Source organism: Equus przewalskii, chromosome 9 (genome assembly GCF_037783145.1).
Source record: "Equus przewalskii isolate Varuska chromosome 9, EquPr2, whole genome shotgun sequence".
NCBI lineage: Eukaryota > Metazoa > Chordata > Mammalia > Perissodactyla > Equidae > Equus > Equus przewalskii.
The window spans coordinates 39,671,328-39,682,802 of NC_091839.1; the positions used below are offsets into that span (position 1 = coordinate 39,671,328).

Consider the following 11,475-nt stretch of genomic DNA (forward strand, 5'->3'; position numbering starts at 1 on the left):
TGTCTTTTTCTTTCATATTATAACAGAGGAGTGGCCTAATTGTCTACTATTATCAATAGCCCCTAAGGCTGTTAGGGGCAAATGTTTTTTGTAGAAGTTTTCTGGCTCAGATCTCTCTCAAAATTATATAAAATAACTATATAAGTTTATGTAAGAGCTGGAGACAACCATATGGTCCCTCCTCTTTCCCAGTTGGCCTTTCTTCACTGTCACTTTTAAAAAATAGGTCTCATATCTATTCTTGTCCATTTTCTTCTTGGTCTTTGTGCCTTTGCTTTTCCTAAAGTCAGGACCCGTTCAGTGTCCGAGCCTCCTTCCCTCACTCTCCTTTTGGCCTACAAATCTAAGCTTCTGTTGTAGTGTAAAATATTTTATTTCCTTCTTTATCTATGAAAATACCCTATCACCTTTTTTGACTTCTTTCTTGCCTTTTGATCTTATATCACACATATTCCATACCTATGAATGTAGCCACATCTTGTGGCTGGTTTATTTCTCACATATTTATGTTCCCTTTTAAAACCCAGTATCTTTCAAATGACTCTTAACTTTCATTACTGCTATCTTATAATAGTTCAAGATGCTCAGTCAAAAGGAAAAAAGTTTATTGTGTCTCCTCCTGCTCCTAATTCTTAAGCTGGTTCAGCCATGAGGTAAGTGATTTGGCATTCAATTTTCTGATTGAACTAGAATCCCCACTATTAAGGATCGAGTAACTTTATAGTCTGTTAAAAGTGAAAATCTCCTTACGTTACTAAGTTAGGAAATATGGAGACATTCTCAGTTTTGTAATTGGGTTGAGAGGATTTGTTTCCAGAGGATTACAAATACAAACTTAGGAAGTGAGATTTGCGATAAAGTTAATGACATTTATTGATCGCTTACTGTGTGCCAAGCATTATACTAAACTGTGCCAGGTACTTGAGATACATAATATCCATTAATGCTCACAGCAATTTTATGAAGTTTAAATGCTGTTTTGATCTCTGTTTTATAAATGGAATATGAAAGGTCAGAGAAGTTAAATAACTTCCAAGTTTGCCTAGCTGGTAGATGATTTTCTCCCCAGGTCTTATGTTAGCTCCCAATGCTTGTGTTTTTTCTGCTGTTCTATACAGTTCATTTTATACACACACACACACTCAGTCACTCACTCACCATGCTAAGCTGCAGTGCTTTCGAAGGAGCATCTTTTTCTATGTTGGATGTTGCAAAATTTGAGAGAAGCAAGCCTCAGTTTTAAAATTACTAAATCCACAAATCTGTTTTGATTAGTGTGGGTTAACATTTCCTATTTGCTTTTTCACAGACTGAAGGGGCTGGTCTTGCCACCTGTATAGAACTGTGCGTAAAAGCTCTTCGCCTGGAATCTACAGAAAATACTGAAGTGAAAATATCTATTTGCAAGACCATTTCATGCTTGTTGCCTGATGATCTGGAAGTTAAACGTGCTTGTCAACTGAGTGAATTTCTCATTGAGCCTACAGTAGATGCGTATTATGCTGTGGAAATGTTGTATAACCAGCCAGACCAGAAATACGATGAAGAGAATCTTCCAATACCAAATTCTCTACGCTGTGAGCTCTTGCTTGTATTGAAAACTCAGTGGCCCTTTGATCCAGAATTTTGGGATTGGAAAACCTTAAAACGACAATGTCTTGCATTAATGGGGGAAGAAGCATCCATTGTATCTTCAATAGATGAACTAAATGACAGTGAAGTTTATGAAAAAGTAGTAGACTACCAAGAAGAGATTAAAGACACTTCTGTGAATGGACTTTCTGGTGGAGTTGGTGCTAATTCTGGCCTTCTTAAAGACATTTGTGATGAAAAGCAGAAGAAGAGAGAGATAAAACAATTAAGAGAGAGAGGATTTATATCTGCTAGATTTAGGAATTGGCAAGCCTACATGCAATATTGTGTGCTATGTGACAAAGAATTCCTTGGTCATAGAATAGTACGACATGCTCAGAAACATTACAAAGATGGGATTTACAGTTGCCCCATATGTGCAAAGAACTTTAATTCTAAAGAAACTTTTGTCCCTCATGTCACTTTGCATGTTAAACAATCTAGTAAAGAGAGACTAGCAGCTATGAAACCGTTAAGAAGATTGGGAAGGCCTCCTAAGATCACAACTACCAATGAGAATCAGAAGACTAATGCTGTGGCCAAACAGGAACAGCGGCCTATAAAAAAGAATAGTCTCTATTCGACAGACTTCATCGTGTTTAATGACAATGATGGTTCAGATGATGAGAATGATGATAAAGATAAATCTTATGAGCCGGAAGTGATGCCAGTCCAGAAACCAGTACCTGTTAATGAATTTAATTGCCCTGTAACTTTTTGTAAAAAGGGCTTTAAGTACTTTAAAAATTTAATCGCTCATGTAAAGGGGCATAAAGATAATGAAGATGCCAAGCGCTTTCTTGAAATGCAAAGCAAAAAAGTTATTTGCCAGTACTGTAGACGGCATTTTGTAAGTGTTACTCATCTCAATGATCACTTACAAATGCACTGTGGCAGTAAACCATATATCTGTATACAGATGAAATGTAAGGCTGGTTTTAATAGTTATGCAGAGCTCTTAACCCACCGAAAGGAGCATCAAGTCTTTAGAGCAAAGTGTATGTTTCCTAAATGTGGCAGAATTTTTTCAGAAGCTTATTTACTATATGATCATGAAGCACAGCATTATAATACTTATACTTGTAAGTTCACAGGTTGTGGTAAAGTTTATCGGTCTCAGAGTGAGCTAGAAAAGCATCTGGATGATCACAGTACTCCTGAAAAAGTGATGCCTCCCGAAGACCAACTTAATTCACCCGGAGCTTCCGTTCAGCCTTCTAAAGTGAATCAGAACACAGAAGGGAATACTGAGAAAGAGAGTGCTATGCTTCCTTCAGAAAATAACATCGAAAACACCTTACCAGCAGATACAAGTGAAGCTTGGGATAAAAGCAAGGCAGAATCAGCTGTCACCAAACAAGACCAGATTTCTGCTTCCGAGCTCAGGCAAGCTGATGGACCACTGTCAAATGGTTTGGAAAATCCTGCTACTACTCTGCTGCAGGCCGGTGAAGTAGCTGTATCTATTAAGGTGTCCCTCAATCAGGGAATTGAGGAAAACTTTGGAAAGCAAGAAAGCTCGACTGTAGAAGGCACTGGTGAATCGCTGGTCACAAACTTAAATGCACCAGTTGAGGATACTTGTAATGATTTGTCTCATCCAGATATCCAAGAGAGAAAAGAACAGGATTGCTTTAATGAAGTGCAGATTACTCATAATTCTTTAGTAAATTCAGAAACCCTCAAAATAGGTGACCTTACCCCACAAAACTTAGAAAGACAAGTGAACAACCTGATGACCTTCTCTCTGCAAAGTCAGGCAGGATTTCAAAACGGTTTGTCAACTTCCAAGTTTGAATGTGGAGGTAGTGTTAAAACGTCGTCCAGTCTTTACAGCTTACCTCTTAAGACATTAGAAAGTATCACATTTGTTCCACCACAGCCCAACCTAAGTAGTTCTTTAGGAACTCCATCAGTGCCTCCAAAAGCACCAGTTCAGAAATTCAGTTGCCAGGTTGAGGGATGTACTCGCACCTATAATTCTTCACAGAGTATTGGGAAACACATGAAGACAGCACACCCTGACCAGTATGCTGCATTTAAAATGCAGCGCAAAAATAAAAAAGGTCAGAAATCTAACAACTTGAATACACCAAATAATGGAAAGTTTGTTTATTTTTTGCCATCGCAGGTGAACAGCTCTAATAATGCATTTTTTACACCACAGACCAAAGCCAGTGGGAATCCTGCTTGTTCAAATCAGTTGCAACATGTGTCACCTTCCATTTTTCCAGCTCATTTGACAAGTGTGTCCACTCCACTGTTGCCCTCAGTGGAAAGTGTCATAAATCCAAATATACCTTCTCAGGATAAAAGTGAACATGGTAGTGGTATGTTATGTTCCCAAATGGAAAATATATCTAACACTGCCTTGCCAGCACAAATGGAAGATCTAACCAAAACAGTTTTGCCTTTGAACATTGACAGTGGCTCAGATCCTTTCCTTCCTTTACCTGCAGAAAGTAGTTCAATGTCTCTCTTTCCTTCACCAGCAGATAGTGGGACTAATTCTGTTTTTTCTCAACTGGAAAATAATACAAATCATTTCTCCTCACAGATTGAAGGAAACACTAATTCTCCTTTTCTCAAGGGAGGTAATGGTGAAAATGCGGTTTTTCCTTCACCAGTGAATGTTGCAAATGGTTTCAGTAGCACCGGTCCCCAACAGTCTGCACCTGAAAAAGTTAAAAAAGACCGTGGGCGGGGCCCAAATGGGAAGGAAAGAAAACCCAAGCACAACAAAAGGGCTAAATGGCCTGCAATTATCAGAGATGGGAAATTTATCTGTAGCAGGTGTTACAGGGCTTTTACTAATCCCAGATCTCTGGGCGGACACTTGTCTAAGCGATCTTACTGTAAACCACTGGATGGGGCAGAAATTGCTCAAGAACTGCTGCAGAATAATGGACAGCCTTCTCTTCTCGCCAGCATGATTCTCTCCACAAATGCAGTAAATTTGCAGCAGCCACAGCAGTCTGCCTTCAATCCAGAAGCATGTTTTAAAGATCCATCATTCCTGCAACTTCTTGCTGCTGAAAATCGCTCATCAACATTTTTACCAAATACGTTTCCTCGGACTGGTGTGGCTAACTTCAGTACGAGTGTTAGTCAAGAAGGCAGTGAAATTATTAAACAGGCTTTGGAAACTGCTGGCATTCCCAGCACATTTGAGGGTGCCGAAATGCTTTCTCACGTTCCAACAGGTTGTGTCTCAGATGCAGCACAAGTAAACGCAACAGTGATGTCAAATCCCACTGTGTCAACCCTGTTGCAGGCTGTGTGCCACCCAAACCCCCTGCTGACAAACCAGAATAGGACACCAAACGCCAGAACTTCCTCCATTGAGGAATGCAGCAGTTTGCCTGTGTTTCCAACGAACGACTTACTTCTGAAGGCTGTTGGAAGTGGTTTGTGCTCTGACTCGTTCCCTCATTCTAGTGGCCCATCACAAAATTTTACCAGTAACGGTTCACGTGTTTCAGTTATAAGTGGTCCTCAGAACACAAGGGCAAGTCATTTCAATAAAAAGGGAAACAGTGCTTCTAAGAGGAGAAAGAAAGTTGCTCCTCCACTAATTGCGCCTAATGCTTCCCCAAATTTGGGAACAAGTGACTTAACAGCAATGGGACTTCTAGCAAAGAGTATTGAGATACCAACTACTAACCTTCATTCAAACATAATTTCAAATTGTGAGCCTCAGAGTTTGGTGGAAAATCTAACACAGAAATTAAATAGTGTTGACAATCAGTTATTTATGACTGATGTGAAAGAAAACTTCAAAACCAATCTTGAGTCCCATACAGTGTTAGCTCCTTTAACATTAAAAACTGAAAATGGTGATTCTCAAATGATGGCTTTGAATTCATGCACAGCTTCAATAAATTCTGATTTACAGATTTCTGAAGACAATGTTATACAAAACTTTGAAAAGACTCTTGAAATTATTAAAAGTGCTATGAATTCTCAAATACTTGAGGTAAAAAGTGGGTCTCAGGGTGTTGGTGAAACATCACAGAATGCACAAATAAATTATAGCATTCAGCTTCCTTCAGTAAACACTGTGCAGAATAACAAATTACCTGATTCTTCTCAGTTTTCCTCCTTCACTGGTGTCATGCCAACAAAAAGTAACATTCCTCAGTCTGAAGTATTACATAAGGAGGATCAAATACAGGAAATTTTAGAAGGCTTACAGAAATTAAAATTAGAAAATGACCTGTCCACTCCAGCATCTCAGTGTGTACTAGTAAATACGTCAGTGACACTGACTGCCACCCCTGTTAAATCAGTTCCAAATGTCACAGTTGTTCAGCCAGTTTCTGAAATAATAAACAACATTCAGTTTAGTGACAAAGTTAATAAACCATTTGTGTGTCAAAACCAAGGCTGTAATTACAGTGCTATGACCAAGGATGCACTGTTTAAGCATTATGGTAAAATTCATCAATACACTCCAGAGATGATTCTTGAAATTAAGAAGAATCAGTTGAAATTTGCTCCATTTAAATGTGTAGTGCCGACATGTACAAAAACATTTACAAGAAATTCTAATCTTCGGGCACACTGTCAGTTGGTACATCATTTTACAACAGAAGAAATGGTGAAGTTAAAAATAAAACGGCCTTATGGAAGAAAATCTCAGAGTGAAAATTTGTCAGCCCCACGAATTACGCAAGTAAAAAGACAGCTAGCTATGACAGAGGAAAATAAAAGGGAATTCCAGCCTGCTTTAGAATTGGGAGCAATGAAGGAAAATGCCCTCAATAATGTAGCAGTGATCCCAGAAAAACAACTTATAGAAAAAAAAAGTCCTGAAAAAACAGAGAGTTCTTCACAAGTGATTACAGTTACTTCTGAACAATGTAATATAAATTCTCTCACAAACATACAAACCAAAGGACGGAAAGTCAGGAGACATAAAAAAGAAAAGGAGGAGAAAAAACGCAAGAAGCCAGTTTCCCACTCCCTTGAGTTTCCAACAAGATACAGTCCCTACAGACCTTATCGCTGTGTTCACCAGGGTTGTTTTGCTGCCTTTACAATACAGCAAAACTTGATTCTGCATTACCAGGCTGTACACAAATCAGATCTACCTGCGTTTTCTGCAGAGGTTGAAGAGGAAAGTGAAGCTGGTAAAGAAAGTGAAGAAATTGAAACCAAACAAACTGTGAAAGAATTTCGATGTCAGGTGAGTGACTGTTCTCGAATTTTCCAAGCAATTACTGGCTTAATACAGCACTACATGAAACTTCATGAAATGACTCCTGAGGAAATTGAAAGTATGACTGCTTCTGTGGATGTTGGGAAGTTTCCATGTGACCAGTTAGAGTGTAAATCTTCATTTACCACATATTTGAACTATGTTGTTCATCTTGAGGCAGACCATGGGATTGGGATAAGGGGGAGTAAAACTGAAGAAGACGGCATATACAAGTGTGACTGTGAAGGCTGTGACCGTATATATGCGACTCGGTCTAATCTCCTCCGACACATTTTTAATAAGCATAATGACAAACATAAAGCTCATTTGATTCGGCCAAGAAGATTAACACCTGGTCAGGAAAATATATCAAGCAAGGCAAACCAAGAAAAGACAAAGTCTAAATATCGGGGCACAAAACACAGGTCTGGAAAGGAAGGGGTCAAAATGCCTAAGACCAAAAGAAAGAAAAAAAATAACTTAGAAAACAAGAATGCAAAGATTGTGCAGATTGAAGAAAATAAGCCTTATTCTCTGAAACGTGGGAAGCATGTATATTCTATAAAGGCTAGAAATGATGCTTTATCTGAGTGTACAAGCAGATTTGTAACCCAGTATCCATGTATGATAAAGGGGTGTACATCAGTTGTTACAAGTGAAAGCAATATAATTAGACATTATAAATGCCACAAATTATCTAAGGCATTTACATCACAACACCGCAATCTTCTTATTGTCTTCAAACGGTGTTGCAACTCAGAGTTAAAGGAAACTTCTGAGCAAGAAGTTGATAAGAATGATGTGAAAGACTCTGACACATGTGTGTCAAAGAGCAACGATAACTCAAGAACAGCTACCGTTCCACAGAATGAAGTTGAAAAAAATGAAAAGGATGAAATGGATGAGCTCACAGAATTATTTATTACAAAGTTAATAAATGAAGACAACACCACCAGTGTGGAGACTCAAGCTCATACATCTTCAAATGTAAATAATGATTTTCAGGAAAATAACCCCTGCCAGTCAGAAAAACAAAAAGCAAGTAATTTGAAGAGAGTTAATAAAGAAAAAAATGTCTCTCAAATTAAAAAGAGGAAAGTTGAAAAAGCTGAAGCAGCATCGGCAGTTGAGTTAAGTAGCGTGCATAAAGAAGAAGAGACTGCTGTTGCGATTCAGACCACTGAGGAGCATCCTGCGTCTTTTGACTGGAGCTCATTTAAACCAATGGGATTTGAAGTATCGTTTCTGAAGTTTCTTGAGGAGTCTGCAGTGAAGCAGAAGAAAAATACTGACAAGGACCATCCAAATAGTGGAAATAAAAAAGGATCACATTCAAATTCAAGAAAAAATATTGACAAGACTGCTGTGAGTAGTGGAAATCATGTATGTTCTTGTAAAGAAAGTGAAACTTTTGTACAGTTTGCCAATCCATCACAGCTTCAGTGCAGTGATAATGTAAAAATTGTTTTAGACAAGACTCTCAAAGATTGCACCGAGCTTGTCTTAAAGCAGCTTCAGGAAATGAAACCTACCGTCAGTCTGAAAAAACTTGAAGTACATTCAAATGATCCAGATGCGTCTATTATGAAAGAAATCAGTATAGGTAAAGCCACAGGGAGAGGGCAGTACTGATAACAAATGTACTATACATTATTTACAGTTTTATTTTAAATAGGAAGCCATCAAGCATGCTAGAATTGTGAAACTTTTTCATTATTTTTTTGTTGTTGTTGACATGAATTAGCCTGGCCAAAAAAAGAAAAAAAACATGACATTTGTCATGTAAAACTTTTTTTATCCCTATGGGACTTGAGGAACAGAATCAATACTTCAGTTATTGTAAATAATTGAGCTAAACCTCGAATTTCTATCAGCCAGTTGCCCTTTCCATGAACTAAACTGAGTATTCTGTGATTGACATGTCTCACCAGGTCACTGCTCATGTACAACAGTGCTCTTTGTTTGTAGATACCTTTTTTGTATATATTTATTATTGTAAATCATTTGCTGCCACCAGCAGTGTGTAAGTCTAAACTATTAAATGACACATTTATATTTGGAATTTTAATTTTTAACTAAGTGATCAAGTTTTTTAAATTGTTCTTTTATTGTTTTAAATTAAGAATTTTTTGAACTAAAGCTAGAAACTCTACCGTAGTTCATTGATTTTTACATAAAACATTTATTTACAAGATGATCTCAAAATTACTTTTCACAAAGTAGGCACATTATATCAACACCTTGCTCTGCTTTGTAAATTTTCCATCCAGGAGTTTTGGGTGGTATTCCTATACCGTTTTTTTTTTTCAGTGCTTCTAATTGGATATAGTTAATATGATTACATGAAATATAATGGAAATGTGAATAAAGAATTTACTACATCAAAGATTTTAAATATTTGGTATTTAAAAAAAAACCCTTTGTGAATGTGATAGAAACTAGTAGTGTGGAGCAGTGTAAATATTTGAGGTGGTGATTTGTGAAGTAGCCCAGTATTGCCTTAAATAAAATCACATTTCATTTCTGTTTTATACATGTGATCTTATAAAGATTTTTTTTTTTCCATTTTCTGAGATTTATAGATTGGTGTATAGCTTTAAACTGTATAAACTTTTGTGGAAAGATTTTTTTAAACATTTTTATAAATCTTAAAATTGGTATCATTAAAGTGAGCCCATCTTGTGTTTATAAAATGCAAGAGTCCTTAACATTTATAATTACATAGATGAAACACTTTCTATAAGGAAGTTGGATGTTTTGATTTTACTGTTTATAGATGTTAGATTGTACAGATTTGTCTGTATTTTCCCACCATATCTAATGATACTTTTTTCATTAGATTGGTCTTCCAGAGCAGTATTAGTTGTTATAATTGATTATTTTGGTTATTTGGTATATAGTTAGCTCTTATAGTTTAGCTCTATTCACCATATTTATACTGTGGATTCAAGGCCAGAGATAGAGGTTATTTCAGGAGAGTTTATGACCTTCATTTGAAGTCCAAGTAAAATTAGTTCTGGAAACAAAAGAAAACATCCTTTTAAGGTTACTTTTGTTTCTGTTTGCCATAAATAGTAGCATTGATTTTTGACTTTGTGTTTGTTATAAACCAGTTGCATTCACAATATTAGTTTGCGATATTGATGATATTGTGATGATATGAAAATGTGTATATTCCCTGTGCAACATCAGATTTGCAGGAAAAATGAAGCACTTAACATTAACTGAAATTGCTGGTACTCTGAATAAATAAGCATGGTCAAGGAGTGAATTATTTTCTTTTGGAAAATATTTTTTAAAATTTTATTATTAAAGTATTATAGTATTATTTTTAGGGCCTAATGGGTTATATTGAATAGTTGGTTTCACCTCCTTAAGGTTCATTACCAGTATACATAAAACTTGACACATTAAAATCCCTACCGTTTGGTACGCCCACTGTTATTTATTAAAATAAAAGTTGTTCTTATGGGTGATTAATACATGGTTTTTTTCCTAAATTAACAATAACTTAACTTTGAGTAATTTTAATATTAAATTTTGTTAACAATTGAATGTTTCTGTACAGTTTTCTTAGAAGTTGACCTAGCTCATAAAGGTAGGCATTTGGCAAAACTGCCCTATATATATAGTGCAGGATAAAGTAGGTTTATTTCTGATGAATGTAGTGATGAGCCGCTGTTAAGTGAAAATGCCGATGTATTGGGGCTTTTATTTTGCTCATTAGCGTAAGAAAATTGACCACTAGACATTTCTGTAATGTTCTCCTACATGTCAAGGGAATGAGTTTGCCAACATTGAGTTAAACTTTTTATATTCCAGGTACTGTATGCTGAAAGTAATTATGGAAGAGTGGGCTTTTTAGCATGGAACAGAAAAATAAAATTATGGTATAAAATAAATATGAATTTATAGAACAGCATGTTGGTAAAATTTGATATAGAATGTAATGCCTAAGTATTAAAAAAGAATCATAAAGTATTTTTCATGGTATATATACTTTCCCTCAATCTATTGTCTTGAGATATTTTCTTCCTTACAGCCTAAATTTGTCTAAGATTTCATCCTTACTTAAATAGATTTTTCCCCCTCTTCTAAACCCAAAGAATTTGAATCTTACGGATCAGAACACATTATTCAAAATACATCATTGTGTTAAGTGAAATGTAACAGTTTGGGAAATTTGCAGCCAGCAGTGTTAAATTCAGCATAGTTAAATTATTGTTTTAAAGGTCTAGACGGAGAAGTTTAACAAGGCTAATTTTGATCATCAGGTAAGCAAACACAGTTGCTACAGCTGTTAAAGTGAAAGTACATAAATACTACAGCTAGAGACATCAAAGAGGAAATGCTCTACTTTTCAGGGAAAAGGAGGTAGGTGGTTCTGAAAGTCTTTGTAGAAAAGATGAGTCTTAAAAGATGAATGAGAAGTCGTCGCATGGTCAGAGGGGAAAGGAAGTCTAGGCATGGACGTATGAAGCCACATAGTGCACTTGCAGTATCGCATGTGGTCCATTGGAAAGATTAGAGAGTTGGAGAGGCTGAAGCTGAAGAGGCAAATGGGCCAGATCATGAAGGTTCTTGTATGCTGTATTTAGTCTTTATCTTTGTTTTTCGGTTTGTTGTTTTAAGTGGTTACTGAA

General features: G+C 36.4%; 1 protein-coding gene across 4 annotated transcripts in view; it reads left to right on the plus strand.

The window, feature by feature from the left end:
• ZNF292 (zinc finger protein 292) overlaps positions 1-10,813 on the plus strand; it is a 92,177-nt gene extending 81,364 nt beyond the window's left edge. For all 4 annotated transcript variants that reach the window (XM_070633571.1, XM_070633570.1, XM_070633573.1 and 1 more), the window contains one exon: positions 1,310-10,813. In XM_070633571.1, the coding sequence (XP_070489672.1) occupies positions 1,310-8,464 (7,155 nt within the window). In that variant the 3' untranslated portion in view covers positions 8,465-10,813. The remainder of the gene's footprint in view (positions 1-1,309) is intronic.
• The last annotated feature ends 662 nt before the right edge of the window (positions 10,814-11,475 follow it).